This window comes from Grammomys surdaster, unplaced genomic scaffold, assembly GCF_004785775.1.
Source record: "Grammomys surdaster isolate TR1022 unplaced genomic scaffold, NIH_TR_1.0 751, whole genome shotgun sequence".
Lineage (NCBI taxonomy): Eukaryota > Metazoa > Chordata > Mammalia > Rodentia > Muridae > Grammomys > Grammomys surdaster.
The window spans coordinates 1,458,713-1,481,950 of NW_021605170.1; the positions used below are offsets into that span (position 1 = coordinate 1,458,713).

A 23,238-nucleotide genomic window follows, 5' to 3' on the forward strand; every position below is an offset into this window, starting at 1 on the left:
TTTTTTTTTTTTTTTTTTGGTTTTTCAAGACAGGGTTTCTCTGTGTAGCCCTGACTGTCCTGAAACTCGATCTGTAGACCAGGCTGGCCTCAAACTCAGAAATCCGCCTGCCTCTGCCTCCCAAGTGCTGGGATTTACAGGCGTGCACCACCACCACCCGGCTAAGCAGGTCAATTTTATAGTAGCAAGTTTCTTCCTATACTTGGCTGACAACACTCTGTACTTATTAAGGAACAGGTAATCTGTCTTACATCTTATTTTTGAAGCTTTGATGAGGTGAACTGGTTAATCGTCTGTTCTTATACTCATACTAGAATTGTTTACTCTTTACTCATAACCTTTATATTTCATGATACACACTGAAAACCTGTGACCACAACCCTAGACCATAAGATCAGGCCCAATCACTGGACTGGACCGCTGTTGTTAGATACATCATTAGAGGAAAGGCAGAAGATACAATGGAGCCTTAAGCATTTGAAACTTCTGTGCCAAAATGAGCAGAAATCAGGAGGGTGAGAGGCAGGGCAGCTTTTCAGCAATCTTCAAAGCTTGATAGCACACTATTACAACTTGGGCACACTAAAAAGGAGTTTTGGCAGACAAACCAAGGATTCAAACTCTAAGATGAAGAGTGGTTAGGAAACAGATATGTCCTTATAATGACAGCTTTGAATCAGTCAATCTCTGACTAGAACAAAGTTGTAGTGATGATTTATTTAAAAACTTAGTTATGTGAATGTGTTTTTGTTTTAGTCCCAGATGTGGGATGAAAGACTGCTTCACAGCAGGTGATTAAGATTTGCTTTGTGCACTAGCAGGGGCATGATTTTTGCCAGCTGCAGATAGTTTAATTCTGGAGATTCTGGAGAAGGTATAGATAGGAAGGCCCTGAGAGGGCCTGGGTGGCTACTGTCTCCCTACTGCTGTTCTGATCTCCCTGCTGTTGCTGTTCCCCCTGCTGCTGACCCTCCTGCTGCTGCTGCGTTTACTATTGCTGGCCTACTGGTTTGCTGGTTTGTTCATCTGTTGTTTGGAGATATTCTGACAATGATGATTGGACTTGCCCCTAGGAACATGAAACCCCAAATCAGCAAGAATTAGTCTAAAGAGGACTATACCACCCGTCTTCTCTAACCTTCTTTCTCTCCTATCTAGTGTTGGGGGGGGGTGTTGGACTGGCATGGTGGAAGGAGGGACTTGATTCTCACAGACTGTCTTCTGATCCCTACCAGCACGCCATGGCAGACACACGTGCACATACACACTAATAAGTGCAATTTTAAAAGAATGTAAGGTAGACAGCAGCAGAGGAAGATGCAGGAGGTTGACTTCTGACTTTCCCAAGTGTATCTACAGGAAACATACTTGTAAGGAAATGCAACACACACACAAACACACACACAGGGAAAGAAAAAAAAGACTTGTAGTATCAAATCAATGATCTAAGAATTTTGATTTAATACAGAAGCCAGGCATGGAGCGCATGCCTGTAACCCAAGCATTGGGAAGGCAAAAACAGGAAGAGAGTGACAAGGTTGAGGCCAGTCTACATAGAGAACTCAGATCCACCAGCTAGGATTACAGAGCAGGACTTTATCTCAAAAAGCAGAAAAAAACAAAACAAAACATAAGGTAGGATAAAAGTAGAGTCTGTAAAGTATGACTGAGTCTACATGGACAGATTACAAATATTACAGTTTGTGATTCCTTCCTAAAGCAAGTACGTCAACAGTACGATTTTAAATTGTAAGATGTCTGTAGTAGCTCACCACTGAACTGTATAAATGAAGTCTTAAGTTCCTCACTTGCCCCTTTTTACGTCAACCCCAGTCTATAGAGATGATCACGGTTAGCAGTGCACTGGGAAGTCCTTCAGGACGCCTGCCCACCTGGACAGCCTAGTCTCCTACAATAATCTCACTGAAGGACCAGTGTGTGCACCGTTCCACTCTGTATGCATCGCCTTTACCCCTTGTGGACCTCGGGCTCAGCAGCGCACAGTCTACGAGTGTGCATCCATCAACTGTTACACAATAGTTTTTGAGACAGGTTTGACTAAGTTTCTTAGGTGTATCTTGAACTGGCTGGTTGGGATGGGATACAAACACCTGGTGACTCTGCTGCCTCAGCCACCTGAGTGCTGCAATTAGATATATACCACCAAGCCCAATCCATCCAAAAGCCATAATGAACAATACCATTAGAATTCTATCAGTCTATCAACACCGTTTATCTGGCTAAGCCTAGCAACAAAGTCACACAGATACACAGCATGTCATGACTCTAGCGTGGACAGTCATGAGAATGTCTCTGACCACCGACTTGTGTAACACACTCTGAAATCTAAAGCACACTGATCCCAAGGCCACCTGCTGAGTCTTTCTTGACATAACTGAGCAGAGTGGAGGAGAAAGGTGCCTCTAAAGGTCTGGGTGACGGATGTTTCTGATGGGTGACTACTTCGACATTTTCCAAGAGCCTGTAGGAATGTCCCCAGACATATCTTGCAGCCTAAGGTGCACACAGGCCATTCCTTCTTCCAAGGTCAGATCAGCACTGGAGTCCGACAACCTCCAGGCTCCTCTGGCTTCCCCCATGCTCATATTTACTGTGCATACCTCCTGCAATCTAATCTAACCCTGTGTCTGCAACACAAGATTTGAACTCTCACAACATGTTAGCTAGCTCTCTCCAGAGAAAGCATTAAAAGCATCTGAGGCATAAGTGATTACTCTGACCTTAAAATAGAAACTTAGAAAAGACTCCTTTTTAATTAGGACATCTGCCTCTGGTTAACCAGTGCTGTAGATGGCATGGTATATTAAGAATCTTTGCAACATCCTTTTTAGTTTCTAACATGTCAGAAACTATTTTCTTCTTTTTGACTAAATTTGATCTCAACTGACAATGCTGCTTCCGGCTGTACCCAGATGCCCTCATTTCCCCCTTACTGCTGCTTCAGTACAGTGCTAGTCCACACTGCCTAATGTTAGCTGAACTAGATTCACTATTCCATGCAGAACAATGGCCGGGATTGCTCACAAAGACTCTCAAGGAGAGAACTTTTAAGTCCTCCTGCTTTAACGGAGGGAGGTGGGGGAAAAAAAGTAGATCTTGCCTTATTTAGCTCCACGTAACTGATTAAGGCTCAAACCCAGAAGAGTACAGACACTTTCTGAGGACATCACCATTGTACACTCTACTTTGTGACACATATTTTAGAGAACATCTTTTGATTGCAGCTTCCATGGAACAGCCTTTTGAAGTTAAATTGTAAAGTATAATAAATCCCCTATCTGCTGATACAATATAGCCAACTTCACAGTCGATTACTCAAAACTAGCTGAGCAGTGGTGGCACATGCCTTTAATCCTAGCACTAGGGAGGCAGAGGCAGGCGAATCTCTGTGAGTTCAAGGCCAGCCTGCTCTACAGAGCAAGTTCCAGAACAGCCTGGGCTACACAGAGAAACCCTGTCTCAAAAAAACTAAACTAAGCTAAACTAAAACTTATCAAAACTCAGGATTTCGAAACAAGCTGTGTACACCCCAGATATCACAGATCTGAAGTGAATGTGCAGGGTGGGGAAGGTAACTCAGTGGCAGAGCTCTGGGTTCCATCCACAGCACCTCAAGAAAGGTCCCTCACATGTTTGTGTCTTTCACTATAAGGCCAACCTTTCTTTAAAAACAATTCCCTAATTGGGGCTCTCCTTCCTTGCAAGAATGATGCAAGTATTCATCAAGATTTCTAGCTCAAATTTCTCTAAAATGAAAAAGGGGTTAAAACCTTAATGAATTCATCTGAGTGTGGTACTGGCCACATCTCAGCACCTCCTTTACACTTTATGTTGCTAACTGAACTCAACAGCAGGCTTTAAGTGCCCTTCCCTAATTCTATTTCCAAAGCACCCACTTTAGATGCCCCTGGAATGTCAATTTTTTATATTCTACACATTGTTGGATTATACAGTACTTTTCAATTTATGGCATCAAAATGACAATCCAAATGGGATGGGTATATGGGATATACCCAAGTAAATTTTGCAAAACTTAAGACAGAGGTAAGGCTCAGTAGAAAATGATCTGCTGGGCAAGTGCATTCAGCTGACTGTGGCCAGGACATATTCTGGAGGGCAGCTGAGAGCTTGAAGCAGAGCTCAGCAGAGTCTCTGCTCTACATGCCTCCTTTGTTTCAGACACAAGTGCCTCTCTTTGCTTTTAGTTTTCCTCACAACCTCCTCGAAGGGCAGTGGCATCAAGGATCTCCCCTCTCCTTCCATGGCTTGCATACCTCAGCGTTATTTAAGCCTCTCATGTTGACAAACTACCATTAATAATTAATACTAAGATGTTAATAACTTTTGTACAGTAACGTGAAATTAAGATTAGTTCATTAAGTATATATAAATATATCATTAAGTATAAATCCTGTAAAGACAGAGAATAGCAGATTTATTCTGTGAAGAGCCAGATAAATATCTCAGGCTTATAGCCAGCCACCTTACACCTTTGTCTTGTGTCATACCTGTAGTCTGCTGTAGTGAGGGAGGTGTCCCAGACAATGCTGTACTTCTCCAGACATCTAGTGTGGATGGAGAGCAGCTAACATTTGGTTCAAAGTGTTACAATATGCTACCCACACAGAGGTGTGTTTTTTGTGAATATCAGATTCAATTTACGCAGCCTCTTATTCTATACTTACTATTACTATTTTTTTTTAGTTTTACAAATGAAGAAATTGAGACTCAGGAGATTAAAGAACCTCCAACTATTAATAAATGCTGAAATCAGAATACAAATTCAGAACGACCAACTCACTAAAGCCTTCTGAAAAGGCTTTCAGCTAATGTACCCAAAGATGCACAGAGAGTGGGCTGGAACAGAGTAACACACTGAGCTTCTGATACTGTATAATTTATTGATCTTGAAGAAGGATTGTACAACACTACAATTCAACAATGAATGTCTAGTAATAGAATACCAAACACTGATATGAAGAAAATATCAGATCCTGAGTGTCACAAATTAGGAATTTGTGAATTCCTAAAATTAGGAATCACTACTTTGCTTTTTCAATAAAGTAATATAATAGAATCTTAATAATGTGACTCAGAAAATGAATTACCTTCAAAATGTAACATTCAATATGTCTTACTAAACATTAAAATAAACGAAATTTTAAAATGGGAGGTCGGTAACAGAGTGGTTGTTTGGGGGTAGCCGTTGGAGGGAATATGAGCAAACAGAATTGCTCAACATATAGATGGGATTCATCAGGTAGTCACGTGGAGTCAGGGAGGAGACTGCTGCAGTGAGCTCCACAAGCAGCAGCAGTGCACTGCTTACCACTGACAGCAGTGCCAGGAAGAACCTGAGTAACGAGTCACAGGATTTACCTGTCACCTCTCACCCAAGTAAAAACTCCCTTCACTTCTGACTGGGGCAGACGGATTGGGGATAAATAAGGACAGAGATAAACATATGGCCTACACACAAATGTGTGTTTTCTGAGCTATTTGCTTCAGTTCTTTGAACTTAACAGAATTACTCTGAACTACACAGAAATGTTCAAATTTGAGCCAGAAAGATAACATGATGCAGAATTTACTATCATAATATGCAAAACAAGGTAGCAAAATAGGTTTTGCTTTAAAACATCTCCTCAGGAAATTGTTTTTCTATTAATCGAAATTTCTTTTTTACTGCAAGGTAAACAAAACTAACTGTAAATGAAAACCAGATCTAATGCTCTAGGGCAGTGTCTCTTAAGCAGGGGGTCATGACCCCTTTGGCAAACCTTTATCTCCCAAAATATTTACATTATGATCCATAATGGTAGCCAAATTGCAGTTACAAAGTAGCATAAAATAATTTTATGGTTGGGGTCACCACAATATGAGGAACTGCATTAAAGGGTTGCTAAGTTAGCAGGGTGAGAAGCTCTAGGGGCTGCAGACGGCTCGATGCTTAAGAGCCCTTGCTGCTCTTCAGAGGACCCAAGCTCAGACCCTAGGGTCTACCTGGTGACTGGAAAACCTAACATTGGAGTTCCAGCTCCTTAAATGACTCTCTTGGTCCACTCAGTGCAGTCCAAGGCACAGATGAGAATGGCCATGGGGACGCACTGAGGACAAACTGCAAGTGTTCATGGTCATGGGCTTCTGCCTTCCCTCTGTGACAGGGGCAGCTTTAGGGCTCCATAAACAGAGCTTCAGTGCCCATATGGCTTTGAGAAAAACTGGGTACAAAATGAAGTAAAATTTTAAAATAGTGTTTGCAAAATACAGATAGGTAGACAAACAGACTGAACTGACTGACAGACATACAGACCCCTCACAGTCTATGAAATGTATACTGACATGTAAAAAATATTGTCTATCTCTACTAAGTTCTGTATTTTGGTATAATAGTGAAAATTTCATAAGAATTAGGAAAGTGCTAAGTGTAGTTACGTATGTCTGTTAGGCCAGCACTCAGGAGACTGAGATAGGAGAATTATCAGTTTGAGGCCAGCCAGGGCTATTTAGCTAAACTTTGATGATATTGATGATGATGATATTGATGATGACGATGATGATGATATAACTTAGGAAAATATTTATATGTATTTACCTATATCACCAAATTCAGAGCAATAAACAGTCTCATTAGTGCACTGTTGTTAATTAGTTGGAAAGTCAGTAGGATTTCTGAGTTTAGGAGGTACTCCTGTATTCTAAAACTACTGCTATGGAGTCTTCAACACTGCTTCTTCGGCAGAGACTATTTAGTGGGTAAAGTTCTTGCCATACGAGGATAAGGACTAAAGTCTGTGGTTTCCCCCAGAGCCCATAAAAAAGCGCACAGCCCTGGCTTCTGTCTCTAATGCTAGCATTTCTGAGGCAGGGGTAGGTGAACCCTAGGGACTACAATTGGCAGGTTTTGGGTTCAGCCAAAAACCCTGGGTCAGAATGGAAAGTGATCAAGAAGATACCTGAACTCAATGTGGGCCTCCACATACATGTGCATCCTAACACACACACACACACACACACACACCCACCACTGCACAGTCTGAGTCATCCTCTGTAGGTGCACACAGTGGAACTTCCTATCAACCTTCACATTTGAAGTGTGGCGGGAGAACTGTCTGGCCCCTCAGACTTCTGGCTGGTTCTCATCCACAGTTGAGACCTGTCTATGTTTCTTTCCCTCCAGTTCCAACCAATAATCTGTATTTGTAATTTTTTTCTTCTTTTAAGCAGATTTAAGGTACTTAACAACCAAAAGAGCAGGACCAAAACAATGAGTAGGCTTTAATTTGAAATCTAAAAGGACTGAGCTATCAAAGCAATCAAGTCTAAAGCACAGAATATTATTTAAGTACACTGTAGCATCAGACCTCCTGATCACTGTTATCACAAATACCCTCTCTATTTGGAAACATAGAATTTGAGTGAAAGTGCATTCAATACAATTTATGCTATTTGTGTAGAAATTATTTTATTATATTTTTATTATATTAATAGAAATATTACTATAATGTCCATAAAACTAAAAACTGCATTTAACTACATTTTCTGTTACCATGAATTTTAAACCTATTTTAGGCAGAACACTTCCTTCTGATGACATCTTAGGTTGACGTGGATTTGAGGAGATTTACTTGGACTGAAGCTTGTGCATCTGTGAGCCTGCAGGCATGAAGCCCTGTCTGGTGGCCAGCTTATCCTCTGCTAGATTCTAACCCTGAACAGCCACTGTGGAGCCCTGTGTCTGCAGGAACTATGGCTGGAAAACCACACACTCTTCTCTGACCCAATGTCACAACACCAAATCAGTCAGTCTCTGTACCTGTGAGCTTTGAAGCTTTTCCCATCAACACAAATATCAATGTCAGGATAACACTGATTCACATAAAGCTTCAACAAATCTTCTCCCAATTCAGACACAGGTTCCAGGTCATAATCATCTTTAAAAGAGAAAACAAAAAGCAGCTCCTTTAATGTTAGACATCCCCAAATTTCATTTTCTAATGCTCGCAAGAGGTTTTCTTCATATTTTTCTCAATTAGCTAGAATACTTAAGCAGCAAATTGAAAATAAAGTAAAAACTTTTAAGTCACTTATATTTTCCATTTTGAAATATGTATTAATTAAATATACTTTGAAATATAGCTGTAGTCAAATATGTCAATACTATCTATCAAGAATGAACTTCATGACCATCTGAATTAGCAAGAGATATGTCTGCAGTATTGATGTTCCTTTCTAACACTCAGTCCCTTGCCTCCTAAGCTATTGCTTGGACACTGACTGGCCTCAGAGGTCCATCTGTAAACAGCCTAGAATATGCTGTGGCTCTACTAGAGATACTGTGGCCACTGACAGTGTGGGAACAAGTGGGAGGTGCTTTTGTCACCTGAAATGAATTGTCAGACCCTGGCCTCAAACTAGCTACATAGCTATAAATGACATTCATTCATGATTCTCCTGCCTCTAACTTCCAGTCTGCTAGGATTACAGCATTGTATCACCATGTGGCATTGGGAATTAAACTCAAGACTTCTTGCATGCAAGGCTGTCCCTCTGCCAACTGATCAGCACCCCAGCCCTCCTCTTCCTCTTCTGCTTCTCCCTTGAGGCAGCTTGTTCTGCCCAATATGTTCTACCACTCAGTCCCCTGTGTGTACCAGAGGCACAGAAGAAAGGTGAAGACCCCCAAAGAGTGAGCCTACGTGATGTGTGTGTGTGGGGGGGTGTCACCAGGATCTGGGGCTGCTGGGGGTTGTGAGCCACAAGGTGTGGGTGCTGGGAAACAAACTTGGGTCCTCTGCATCACTTAACCTCTTAGCCATTTCTCTACCACCATTCTCCCATCTTTTCTGGCAACAAATTGATTATCCTGTGACAGAAAGATGACTAACCTATGCTACTTCATGAACCTATGGCTAGTATGACATGTAGGCGAATAGACACTCAATGGAAATCAACAGGAAATGTGAAAGCACTTACTGTGAGGTCCACACTATAAAGAGCATGAAGACATGAAGATGTATAGAGAAATAAGAATTTTAAAAACTTCTTCCAAAGATTCACCTTTCAGGTAAAAGTAAAATATAATAATAAATAAAAATATATATAATAAAAGAGAAATAACTAATGAAAGTGAAAAAATTTTATACCATACGTCACAGATATGATATAGATCATTGGTATATCATAGTATGTATGTCACACTGTACTAAATCAAGTATGACCCAAGACTATTTCCCTACTTTGAGGTCCCACACCATGAACTGCCATCTCACTTGGCAAGTAAAACCTAATTTGGAAGTATGCATTTTTGGTAATGCAGCCAAACCTAACCCAATCACAAGCAGCCAACTGATCAGACCAGGGCCAAAGAAGGTAAGGTATAGCTGAAGCCAGTCATGGTATTTTTGTACTTGATCTCCATGCTCCATGTTAGGTCATGTATGTCCCTGCAGCTCTTTCCCTAGGTAAGAAACCCAGAAGCCGTGGTGTGCTGAGATCTAACTAGTACCCAGCTGTTGTGGTTTGACTATGAAATGTGTGTGTTACATTCTTCCAACCTCACCACAGGTTCATGCATTTAAACACCTGGTCCCTAGTTGGTGTACTGAGAATGTTATGGAACCTTTAGAAGGGGAGCTTGCTGGAAGGAGTGCTGGCGACAGGCACTGAACTTTTATAGCCTGGCCTTACTTCCTATGTGCAGATGAAATGTCATCACTCAGTTTCCTAAGAGGCTGGCATTAGGCCCTCTGCCATGCCTCCCCACATTGAAGGGCTGTATGCCAAATAAATCGGAAATAAACTGTTTGCCAGGGTATTCTACCACAGCAATGACTGGTAACTGACACAGTGGCTGACAACCCGAGTCATAGTGTTTGGCTCCTCTGTCCTTTGTCACATTAGGCTATTACACCCCAAAATACACAGTGTGAAAGTTCCTACCAGCCCCTAAAAACTCGCAAATCTGACATTTGCTTTGTTCACAGTATTTCTCTGAAGGCTGTCTTCTCTGCCCCCTGGCCTGTCACAGTGCCTCTTTCACTCCTACTTGATGCTATCCCTTTCATGAGACCCTCTAGGGGCTTTAGAAAGATGCCTCTTTATGTTTTGACCCTGTTTATGTTGCTTCTGGTTTTAATGCTTTCCTACCTGAAGGCCTGACAGTGACCCCCATGGTCTCAGCACGTACAAATAAAGACTTTTAAAGGACAACTTTGCATTAGCTCCTCTCAGGCCTCCCTTTCTCATTCCTAAGAACTTTGTCCAGTTTGCTTCTGAGTGCTGTCTGATTCATCAGTTGTTCCTTGTTCAACTAAACTCAACGACATTTACTTGCTCTTAGAATTGTCTTTTAACAAACCATATCTGATGAGTACTAGTTACTCAACACATTTCTACTAATCAAGCTCACGCAATACAAACTGCAATGGAAGAATTATGTAGCCCACTCTGAAGGGCCCATAATCCCGCCACCACTCACCACACCGGCTGCTCCATCCACATCCAACTCGATCTCCACAGCCTATTTTCAACAGAGCATCCAGAGCACAGTCAAGTCAGTTCAATGCCCCTATGGGGCTGGAGAGACAGCTAAATGACCAAGAGCATTTGCTGCTTTCCTAGGTCCTGGGTTCAGATCCCAGCACCAACAGAGAGGTTCAGAACTACCCATAACTCCAGTTCCAGGCAATCTAGTGCCCTTTGACCTCTGTACGAACATGGTGAATGCAGTCAAAAATACCCATACATATGACATAAAAATAAATGACTTTTAAAAAAGTCCCATCACCCACTTCATTTCTTTTGGAGTAAAACCCAGACTTTAGCGTTGTGCTACAAACCCCACAGCACCCGACTCCCCACGTCTTTCTGACTTCAGTCCATTCATTTCTACATCGGACTCTCCCTCTTATCTCCGTCCGGGGACAGCGCCACCTTCAGACTTTGTATGGAACATTTCTCTGCCTCGCGTGTTCTCCAAGGCACCTCGCCGGCTAGACTCCCCTTCCTTCTTCAAATCTTCAACTGCGATTTATTTAATGAGGCTGAAGCTGATGATTCTATCTAAAATGATGATTCCATCACTGTCCTTCCCGGATGCTCTCACTGCCATGTATCCCGACATTTCCATTTCTTTCCCATGCTAGTGTCCATCCTGCCCCACCATGAGTTCTCTAACCAGGTACAAGGAGCCAGTGATGCATTTCAGTCATTCCCTCAGACCTAGGACAGTGTCTAACACATCTCCTAAGTAGTCAATGAATAATGTGTTAAATGCTACATGTGCACCTGAAGAGCTAAGCATCAGGCAGGGGAAGATGCAGCCTCTACAATTCCTTCAAGAAACTTAAACCATGTAATACAATGGGAAATATGAAAAAAATGCTTGACACAAATGGAAAGGAAGCCAAGTTAATCTGATGGGTTACACTAAGTGTTACAACCTTCACCCGTGGACTCCAACAGTACTGAATCTGAATGTACTGCAGCAGTGGGTAATAAAATAGATACGCTCGGTCCAGTTCACCTGGATCCTGGTCTGTGAAAACTCAGAATTTCCTGAGAGAAGTATCTTTGTTGTCCATAAATGAGCCCTTAAGGACGACACCTACTTTAGGCTAACAGGCATATTAGGGTGCTGCCCCCAGATGACCTCGAGATGGGAATTTTCAGGAAGACTAAGCTATTCCAGCCTCTGGGCATCACAGGGCACAGCTCATAGCAGTGCATCTGCCTCCACAAGCAAGGTCCTGCTCTCATTCCTGAGCAGCACCACCAATACATGAAAAACAAAAATAAAACAATGAAAGAAAGGTCCTGGGCTCATGTTCTAGCACCATCATCACCAGAACAAACAAACATACACATCTCACAAAGAAAGAAAACAGGAAGGCGACAAAGCGATTTAAAAAATCCCTTTGGAAATGCATGGGAAATATGAATGCAGAGGAGAGCAACAGCAGCTCCTGCAGAGGACCAGAGTTCAGTTCTCAGCACCCACATCAGGCAGTTTACAACCACTCCTAACTCCAGCAGATCTGACACTCTCTTCTGGCTTCTGCACGCATGCACAGAAGCACACACACATGAACAAACAAATACCAGAACTTCAGAAGTTTCAACAGGAACACTTGAATTTGTCAAATAATAAGCAGTGCCCTGATCCCATGTAAACGAAGCCTCCAGTCATTTCACAGGTCTTCAGAGTCTCCAGCATTCATTTGCATACTCACATTAGCATAGTGTACAGCTGAGACCAGCATGGTTACCTGTAAGCTGAACAAGCACTGATTATTTCTTTTCTTGTCAATATTCCCTAAAAAGCAGTATAAGAACTATTTATGCTGTATTTAGGTATTCTCAGTAACCTAGAAATATAAGCATACAGGAGATGTAGAAATTGTACATAACTATGCTCTTCATATAGGGGATGTAAGCATCAACAGGCTTGGTATCCCGGGTGAAAGAAAACCCTAGAACCAGTCCTCTGTGAATAACAAGGTATCAATACATTTCCAGAAAGCCTTTCACTCTCTCATAACTACTCTGCTTTGGACAAACACAGTTACCCTTTCTGTATGACTCTCACAAGCTCAAGTCTCTAACTGCATCCTGCCTGTACCCTAACCCTCGTTCTCATTATAAATAAATAAGCCCATGTCCCACTTTTCCTCTGCTTCCAGGCAAGAAGTCCTGTATTTTGCCTGGACTATCCTTCCCTTAGGTGATTTTGCTGCATTAATTTGTTTTTCTTTGGGATTCAACCAAAGTGTATTCCAGCAGAGCCTGATGGTGCAGGCCTGCATAGGCCAGTAATTCCTGCTAAGGCAGGAAGATGACAAGCATAAAGCTTGCAAGGACTTCAGGGTGAGTTCAAGAATAGGCAACTTGGTGAACAGACTGGGGATACACTCAGTGTTAGACTACTTGCTTAACAGTGTAAACTAATTTTGATCCCTAGAATAAAACAAAACAACAGGAAAAGAAGTTACCTGTACCATACAACTTTCTCTGGAAGTGTAGTTCAGGTTGTATGTGCTCTGTATTCTCTGAACAACCTGTACCACACCCTCCTGACTGTCTCCAACAAGACTCAGGGCAGGAGCACTGCCTCGTTTGTTTCAATGTCACACAGCAGGTTCTCAATGAAAAGCTGTGACAATGACTTGAATGGCGTCTGTCACAGAAGTAAGGAGCAGCACAGAAGACACTGCAGCAGAGCACACTTCTTTGGAGAAAACATCAAGTAACTAACGGGACTATAACTCGGAGTGTAGGGGATTATGGGGGTTTCCATGCCACAATGGAGAAAGTGGTTGAGTAGTAAATGAGCCTTCTCTACGTAGGTTCACTGGCCACAGTAAAGAACTCCTGTGTGGCCTTGGCAGAACAACTCGTTATCAGACACTAACTTGTCCACTCTTCTGTGCTCTTTTGTCTCTTATAATCTCTGGGTATAAAATAACAAAATCAGTTTGTAACTGCTTCTTAGGGTTTTGAAAGACTCAATGAGAGTAAACATATGAATAGGTCTACTTCAAAATCAAGACTACTCATTTATTCATAATCAGGTGTTATGAATATAATAACAAATTCTAACCAGGATTCAATCAGTTTGGCTGTTACTCCTCATGAAACATGAAACACTAGTAACAAGATATTACACTATCATGTCCCATGTATAAACCCTCAGCATTTCTGAATTTGGTGAGTGTGTTGTTGTTTTTTTCTACTGTGATTTCACTGCACAGGCAGGGTAACATGAGGGCGCACCACAGTGTCTCATGGATTTAATGGCAATTAAGTGGCACTAAGGTGGCCCATGAATAATATAAGGTCTACTGTCTGATCCAAAGGCCTCAGGTTCCTGTTGGATATCTGCCTAACTAACTAATCTCCATTTTCTATCAATTAATAATTAACTTTCGATCTGCAAGCATTCTGATGCCTATTTCCACAAGAAAACAGTCATTTTCAAGATGCAATAACACACACATTTTATTATTTATGTACAATGAACATTATGAACAATTTATGTGTTTCTTAACCATTTAACCAGTAAAACTGATTATCATTTTTATAATCTTTTTAAATGCCTCAAGACAAAGTTTTCATGCTATGGAAGCTTTTGTGTTTCCTGGTAGTTTAAGGAATATATATGCTGTGCCAGAACTAGCTCTCTGTTTGCTAAAACTTCTCTTCTTATTGGGACAGATTAAAAGGAGGCAGTAATACTGAGGCTGAAGTAGTTGGAAAGACAGTGAGGAAGTCTATGTAAACATATTTACATGATTACTCAGGGAACCGGGAAGGTGACCGCAGTACCGCCTCCCTTCTCTGGGCGTGGCAAAGCCACTCTACCACATGCTCTTCTCCACTACAGAATATATCTAAGTGCATGGCTACAGAGTTTTATGAAAATCCAACAAACATCTCACCCTTGGAAATAAAACCGTCACCTCCACCAGTAATATCAATTTTGCATTTCCCAAGAAAACAGTCGGATGAAGTTCTACACTGCAGGAAGCTGACGTCCAGTCCCTTTTCTGGCATTATGCTTCCCACTTTGATTTTTTTAAGAATTTCCTCTTCATAGCTTTTTATGCTTTTGTTTGATGAATACACAATCCTAAAAAACAAAATATAAAGTATTAACTAGAATAAAGGTGATTTTTTTTTTATCTGTCTTTTTCTCTGAGACAGGGTCTCCTGTATCCCACGCTGGTTTTGAACTTGCTATGTTGCAGAGAGTGACCTTTGAACTTCTGCTCTTCCTGCCTCCATGTCTCACAAGCCGGGGTTATGGCTGTGTACCATCACATCCAGGGTATGTGGTGTCGAGGATGTAGCACTTGCTTAACATGCACAAGGCCCTGCAAACAAAACAAAAAACAAGGAAAGCCAGGACAAGATGGCCTCATTGGTAACTTTTACTAAACTCTTAAAGAATTAAATCTTTCGCAATTTTTATTTACAAAAAAGTAGAAGAGGAACAGGCAGTTCCCATTCATTCTCGACACCCAATATCACTGGGAAAAGGAGATAAAAGTAAAAAAGACAAAAAGCATAAGAAAAGAAAAAATGAGCCACTGCTCATGAGGATGATGAGGAAACATCCTCACCTGGGCACGGAGCAGCACACCTTCCCCTCACTGGGGAGGCAGAGGCAGGAGGACTCTGTCTACATAGCCTGGTCTACACAGCAAGCTCCAGTGCAGTCAAAAATGTGTAGAGACACTGTGTCTCAAAACAAAAAAAAAAAAGAAAGAAAAGAAAAGAAAGCAAGAAAGAAAAAAGTAAAGAAAAAAAGGAAGGCCATGAAAAGAAGGAAAACACCCTCAACAAACTGATAGCAAACTGAACCCGGCAACATATGGACGGGATTATACAACACAACCAGTGAAGATTTACTTCAGGAAATCAGGAGCAGTTAGACAAGAGGAAGTCAGAATTATTCACTGTGCAGACAGAATGAAGAACAAAAGCCATGTGGCTGATGCTTAGCACTGAGTGTCTCCTCAATGGCCATGAAACTACAGTGGGTCTCGTTGGCATGGTTGTAACTTGTAAGCAAGGCTATGTGTGGAGGACTTACAGGATTTAAGGGGAGAGGGGCTGGGGAGCTGGCTCAGTGGGCAAGGGCACTTACTACACAACCATGAGGACCTGAGTTCACATTCCCAGAACACACAGAAAGAGTTGCATCCTGGGAGTCTGCTGAGGAGCCAGCCTACCCAAACTGGCAAACCTCTGATTTAGTAAGGAACTTTGTCACAAGCCAATAAAGTGTAGCACTATCGGGAAACACGTGCTGCCCCTCTGGTCCCTGCAGGCACAGGCACGTGCACATGCACACTCACGTGCATGCCACCCAGGGCCATCTGAGAAAGCCAGAGTTGGTCAGGAGGGAGGAAAATGAGAAGCACAAACAAAAGCCTGGCTTGTGGTTTCTGTGGGAGGGAATGAGCAAAATGAGGTGGCACCTGAACAGGATTAGGAATCAGTGTGGGCGGGCATATGAGTGAGGGCTCGCTCTTGCCATCTGCTACCTGGCCTGGGGTTTAGAAGAGAAGGTTAGAACATAAGAACCAGATGGAAAAAAAAAAAAAGGTATGTTGCTGTGTACATGGACTCATGACAGGCTGGTTTGAAAATCAAAGACATGTTCACAGGCAAGTCATTTGCTGCATCTAGGAATCAGCTAACCCTGGAAGGAGCAGTCTCTCCTCTGATACAGTAAGAAACTCAGTGAGACCAGATACCAAAGCATCAAGAATACATGACTAAATGTTATAACTATAATCTCAGAAATATTTTTTAAGGATACATGGCTAGAGCTGAGTGGCATCTATGTAACCTCAGGCAAGAGGACAACCTGAACCCAAGAGCTCATAGACAGAATAGGCAACTTAGCAAGATTGCCTCTTAATAAATCAATTAGTTAATTAAAATAAAAACATAGCTGAGTATGTATCTCAGTGGTAGAATGTATGCTCAACATGAACAAAGTCCTGGATTAAATACTCACCCAAAATGCAGAAAACACAGCTAAAGAAGAATCTACTGCCCTCTTCCAGCCTGAGTAAAGAAATAAAAGAGGAGCTTCTGGGCTGGGTCTGTGCTAAGCTTCCTGAGACTTTATGGTAGCAGTTCTCAAGTTACTGAGGCCAGACTGAACACTAAGCACCTTTTTCTTTCTTCTTTCACGTGCATACACACACTCTCACAATAAGGACGTTGTTGTTGGGTTTTTGTTGTTGTTGTTTTTTGTTTGTTTGTTTTTCGAGACATGGTTTCTCTGTGTAGCCCTGGCTGTCCTGGAACTCACTCTGTAGAACAGGCTGGCCTCAAACTTAGAAATCCGCCTGCCTCTGCCTCCCAAGTGCTGGGATTAAAGGCGTGCGCCACCACCGCCCGGCCAAGGACATTGTTAAATCTTCTTGGAAAATCGAATATTACTTTACAATCTTAAGGTAAACTTTAATCTTGAGATGATGCACAACCTGGTTTTCAAACAACAGGCAAGTCAGAGTTTTAGAACTCTGACTTTTTTGTTTTATAGCTCACACCACTGCTGTAGAGTACGGAGCACAGGAGAGTTTTAGGCGCTTCATGGATACAGTGAAGGGACTTATAGATGACCGGATTTCATGTCACAAAACTTCAAAATGCTATTTTATCAAATTTCTTCTTTAAAAAGTTCAAATCACACCAGCTGTGGTAGTGCATGTCTTTATATCAGTACTCGGGAGGTAGAAACAGATGAATCTCTGTGAGTGTGACTCCAGCTTGATCTACATAACAAGTTCCAGGCCAGCCATGGCTACACAGTGAGATGCTGTCTCAAAATAAAATGAAATAAAATAAAATAAAATAGAAAAGGGAAGAAAGAAAAAATCTAAATCAATGTTTTCTACTGTAATATGCCCTTTAGGCTTTACGATAATGACAAATTTCAATGTAATCTGCTAGAAAATGAACGGAGGCAATACATCACAAGCACTTTCTCTATGCAAAGCAGAAGCTGAGGTGCCTCATGAAGTACATACACATCATCAGACAATCCAAGTTCAAGGAGCAGGATATCAATCACAGGCCTACCACTACTCAACGTTAACAGTGTGTGACTATGGATAAAGCACAAAACCAGCCAATCTAAGTTCCTTATCCTAGCTGAGAGCAACTACACAACAGGGCAATGCACAGTAGATGGCAGATATCCCCCTCCATCCCTGTCCCCAAGTGCAGAGCTTCCGTCACCCCCCATACACTGAGCCATTCTCGAGCTAACTATGAAGTGAGACTATGAACTATGAACTCACTTTGACTGACTGGCCTCAAACTCACAAAGACCTACCTGCCTCTGCCCCACAGTACTGGGATTAAAGGTGTGTGCCACCACGGCTTGCCTATTCCCTATCTTTTTCTTTAAAACAACATATTTATCTATATTATTTTATATGTATGAATATTTTGTCTGCACATGTGTCTGTATACCATGTGAGTGCCTGGTACCTATGGAAGTCAGAAGAGGGTGCTGGATCCCCTGGAACCAGTCAGGATGGCTGTGAGCCACCATGTGCATGCTTAGAACTGAACCCAGTGCCTCTGCATGAGCAACAAGTGCTCCGAACCACTGAGCCACCTCTCAGCTCCCTTCCCTATCACTTTTAATGATGGCAAATAAAAGTTACTATTAATGTAATTTCTCTGTTTTCCTACTGTGTAAGCTCTGGCCTACCCTCAGGCCTTTCCCTTCTTCCTTCCTTCTAAATGTCACTTTCCATGATTTATTGTCTCAGATGATGAGATAAGAGCCGTACCCAAGCGGTGCAAATACAGTCTGGCCCGAGCCCAAAGCAGTTCTTTCTCTATCCTAGGTCTAGGCCCTGAAGCTTATAGAATCTGTACAATCTAATCTTCCAAGATGACTAATCAAATGCAGCTTCTTTTGGCTTCTTACTGAATTGCTCTGCTTGGTCTCATACTAACTTTGGCATTGTCTGCCCCCACCCCGTTTGCCACCCCCTCACACACACCTCTCTCTAGTAGCCCCTCTTTCCTGTGCTGTTCTTGTGTGAGCTGGGCATATCCTATCTCTGACTCATTCTGTCAAATCTTTCTCTGATTCATCATTCTATCTGTCCCTCATTTAGACAACACTTTCAAACACAGCTGCTTCCTTCTATAAACTAGCCTTCCCTTCATAGTTAGAGATTAAAGGTGTGTAGTAAGGGCATGCCTATATATCAGACAGATAACACTGTGATCCAGGGGAGTGTCTGTATTCTGACTAGATACTCTAGATCTAGAAGGTCTTTGGATATAATCCCTTCCCAGAGCAGCCAAGTTGCATCCTTCCATCCTTTCCTTTCTTCTTTCCCTTCTTTCTTTCATGTTCTCTCTCTCTCTCTCTCTCTCTCTCTCTCTCTCTCTCTCTCTTCTTCCATCCCTCCCCCCTCTCTCTGTCTCTCTCTTTCTCTCCTTTCTTTCTTTCTGCTCCCCCCCAACCTCCTGGGAACATAGTTTCTCTGTGTAGCCCTGGGTGTCCTGGAACTCATTCAGTAGACCAGGCTGGCCTCGAACTCACAGAGATCTGCCTCCCAAGTGCTGGGATTAAAGGCATGCACCACCATGCCTGGCTTGCCAGGATTTTCTTTTAAATGTACAGTCCACAGCTGCATTTTACAGTGTCGACTGCTGTGAATAATGTCCAATAAACTTTGTGCCAGACCACTGTGTTAAGCACATTATAACTATCTCCTTTAAACCCAAGATGATTCCGTTAGAGATATATCAGTATATGTACATATTTGATAAAGAAGTAAATATAAGTGGTCAGTACAAGATCAGAGTTAGAAATGGTAGATGCAATGTGACTACAAAGCCTGTCCTTACCACAACTGTGCTGTGCTGGGGGAAAGACATACATTCTAAAATTGATATTTGAACTCAATGATAAACTAGCCAGCTGTACCAAAAATAGATAAATTTACTAAATTATAGTTACAATGTGTTTAAAGTATAGGTGCTTCACCTTAGAAACAATGACAAAACAAAACAAAAACTCTAGCAATTGTTAGAGCTCAAAATGAAGGGCCAGCAGCAAAATGGCCCAGTGAGAAAAGGTGCCTACCATCGAGCCTGATAATCTATTTGGTATCTGGAACCCACACGGTAGGAGAGAATCCCACAACAAAGCTGGTCTGCTGGTGTATGAAGGAGAGCTGAGGTGAGGGGGAGGTTATAAGAGAGGGGGGCAAGAGGGGAGGGAGGGGAAGGGAAGAAAGGGGGAGAAGTGGAAACTACCAGGAAATGCAGAATTCACTTCTCTCTCCCCGAGGACTGGTTTTTCCTTTCCTGCATGCTTTCTGGTACTGACGTTTAAAGGCCTGGCACATGCTTTGCATGCACTTGACCACTGAGCTGTACCTCTAGCCCAGGATCAGTTGTTCTTATTCATTTATTCATTCATTCAAGACAGGACCTCATTCTTCATTCATTCACTCATTTATGAATGACAGAGTCTTTGTATGCAATCCAGACTGGCCTCAAACTTGTGATCCTCCTGTCTCAGCCTTCTGATGCTGAATCACAGGCACATAAACCACATCCAGCTGTGGATCAGTCTCTGCCAATACTAAGCCTCTAATATTAACAAAACCATTTAAATGGATAGATTTTTATTAGATTATGTACATAATGAGAATATGCACAGATATTTTTAAAAAGTCAACTGTTTATCATACTCAAATGTAAGAGGAGTCCAGACGAGGCACTTACTGTAAAAATGCTTTAAATTCTGAAGCTCCAACACCATCCACAGGAACAAACTCGTTTGTTAGGTCACATGACGTGGGTCCAATGATGTGGGAATAAAAGCTGGGAGCTCTGGCTAACAAGACTGCCCTGTGCACTTTGAACAGCGAGCCACTGACAGAAAGAAGGGTGTCTGTGTGTATTTCTTCCCTTAAAAGCCTGTTAGGGAAAAGGATTACAGTTATATTAGTGATGCTAAAAATAGGTAACAGGTTTAAAACAACCTGCATACTTAGAAATGCAGCCAGAAGAAAGAGGATTTCATGAAAGAAATAAAAACATTTAAAATATTTTCTTAATTCTAGTAATAAAACTTATTTTCTGCCCTGTCCTGGGTAGTTTTATGTCAACTTGACACACACTAGAGCCATCTGAAAGGAGGAACCTCAATTGAGAAAATGCCTCCATAAGATCCAGCTGTGAGGCATTTTCTCAGTGTTTGATCAGGAAGGGCCCAGCCCATTGTGGGTAGTACCATCCCTGGGCTATGGTCCTGGGCTAAGAAAATAGGGGAGCAAGCCATGGACAGCAAACCAGGAAACAGCACCCTCCACAGCCTCTGCATCAGCTCCTGCCTCCAGGGTCCTGCCCTGCTTGATTTCCTCTCTTGACTTCCTTCAGTGAGGAACAGGAATGTGCAAGTGTAAGCCCAATAACCCTTTCATCCCCAACTTGCTTTTGGGTCATGGTGTTCCATTGCAGCAATAGAAACCCTAACTAAGACAGCTACTCCCACTGATTTTTCTTTAAAATGTACCTTCTTGAGTTCTATTAATGAACCAATTGTTCAAAAATCATACTAAAACTGAACCAAAACTGTAGACAGTCAACACAACGAACCAGACAACATCACACAATCCAGGTTAGAAACTAGTAACTGTTCTGTTAATGACCAAGTCTAAAATGCAACCTTGGATGTCAAGAATGTGACATTTTTTTGCCCTTTCCCCTTCCCACCCAACAGAATTAATCATGTTCTAATCTATTATTCAAAACGACAGACTCGGGAGGTAAACCCATTTGAATCCCTAGTGTATATACATAGTTATGGCAAAGTCCACTGATTATATGTCTATATAAACTGAAAAATAGAAAATAACAGAAAATTTCATAATCTATTCATTTGCTTCTTTATACTATGTATTTCTGCTCCCAACCTATTTAAAATACTTTATTTCACTATGCCAAATCACCAGTATCATCAAGGTATGGATTCTCAGAGGATTTCTGTATTGCAGGATATAACTGGCAATTGCACCGATGTACCACGGGAGGATCATGTACTGGTAAAGATATCCATTACAGTGAAAGCTTGGCAAGCTGCCTGTGACCCTCAGACTCCCTAAGGGCAGGCTAATGGCTCCTCTTAGCCCATTACACAAGGCCCACGCCTCTGTTACAGCGTTTCTGTCACTGCATCATTATTATTTGTATGCATCTCTCCCCACTAGATAATGAACTCCCAAAGGGCAAAAACAATGTGTCATTAGTATACAGAAAGTATCTGCTTGTCTACACATCCATTTTATGCTAAAGGAAACAAATGCTTCAGAAAGCAGAAGCTTTTGAAACCTTGCTGACAGCTCAGGCGCTGCCCGCGGTACCGAGCTCGGGCGTAGGCCTGGGGGATTAAAGAAATACTCAGACTCGGGTCATCCGTTATGAGAGAATGCCAAAACTTTTACTGAGCAGGTTCAATATGTACACCAAGCCAGGGAAGGAAAAACACAAACTCAGGAAAAAACAGGAACTCAACTGGGGGGCAATAGGATGTCAAGTATAAATTCCCTTCCTGGGGCACCATGTATTAGTCAGGATGTGAAAAAGCAGGAGCTCAACTGGGGGGCAATAGGATGTCAAGAGTAAATTCCCTTCCTGGGGCACTGTTGGGAGCCGACTCCTAGCCGAAAGCGGCTATCATCTTTGCAGCCATCTCAGGCCATAGACCCTGACAAGAGACTTGTTTTCAACAGCCCGAAACAGCTGAGCACACTCTGATAAACATCTTGTTTTTCTCACATATCTTGTTTTGTTGTTTAGTGCCCCCAGCTGCAAGGCGCACTTGATGTCCACGCTGCTGGGTGCACGTGGTCTCCTCACAGCTAGCTAGGTGCACGTGATATCCACGCTGCAAGGCACATGACGTAGTGCCTTCAGCTGTGCTTGTCCACGAGGGCAAGGCACGTGGTAAAGGGTATAAATACCCAGGATTTCCTTCCAATAAACGAGACTTGATCAGACTCCCTGTCTTGTCTCCATTCTTCGAGTCTCCGTCCCCACTCTCTCTTGCTAGGCCCTGACCCGCGGACCGGAGCAGCAGAACGGGCGGTTACAGGGCACCATGCCTTAGTCGGGATGTTTTGATCCTAGAGGAACCGCAGAATGTTACTTAGTAGACAGCAGCGTATGGAAAGGCTCAGCCAGGGCATAGCAGCCCTTTGGGGTCCTACACCTTGCAAACAAGTTTGGCTTGGTCAGTTTTTTTCCACGGATTGTTTTTAAAGATAACTATATTAAAGTTTTAGGTAACTAACTTAGAGTTGCACAGTGCTGGGCTGAGCCCCACCGCTCATCAAGTGGATACAGACTTCCTACTCTAGAGGCTCACGCTGAGACTAGTCTTTTTGTTTTGTTGTTTTATTGAGATTTCTCTGTGTAGCCCAGGTTGCCCTGGAACTCAGTATATCCTGGAGCTCTATAGAGCAGGCTGGCCTGGAACTCACAGATCCGCCTACGTCTGCCTCCTGAATGCTGGAATCAAAGGTGTACACCACCAATGACCAGCTCAAGCCCTGAATCTTCTAATGTGGCAAGTTCCCTGGAGAAAAAAAATCTGATGTTTAGGTAACTTTACAGAAGAACCTTCTTATCTACATAAATACGTTATAAGTCTACTCT

General features: G+C 42.3%; 1 protein-coding gene across 2 annotated transcripts in view; it reads right to left on the reverse strand.

Annotated features, from left to right (window-relative positions):
* Btbd8 (BTB domain containing 8) overlaps positions 1 to 23,238 on the reverse strand; it is a 51,197-nt gene that overhangs the window by 19,971 nt on the left and 7,988 nt on the right. For both annotated transcript variants that reach the window (XM_028782392.1, XM_028782393.1), the window contains exons 2-4: positions 20,305 to 20,499; positions 14,460 to 14,650; positions 7,838 to 7,955 (exon numbers count right to left, since the gene is read on the reverse strand). In XM_028782392.1, coding sequence (XP_028638225.1) covers positions 7,838 to 7,955; positions 14,460 to 14,650; positions 20,305 to 20,499 — 504 coding nt within the window. The remainder of the gene's footprint in view (positions 1 to 7,837; positions 7,956 to 14,459; positions 14,651 to 20,304; positions 20,500 to 23,238) is intronic.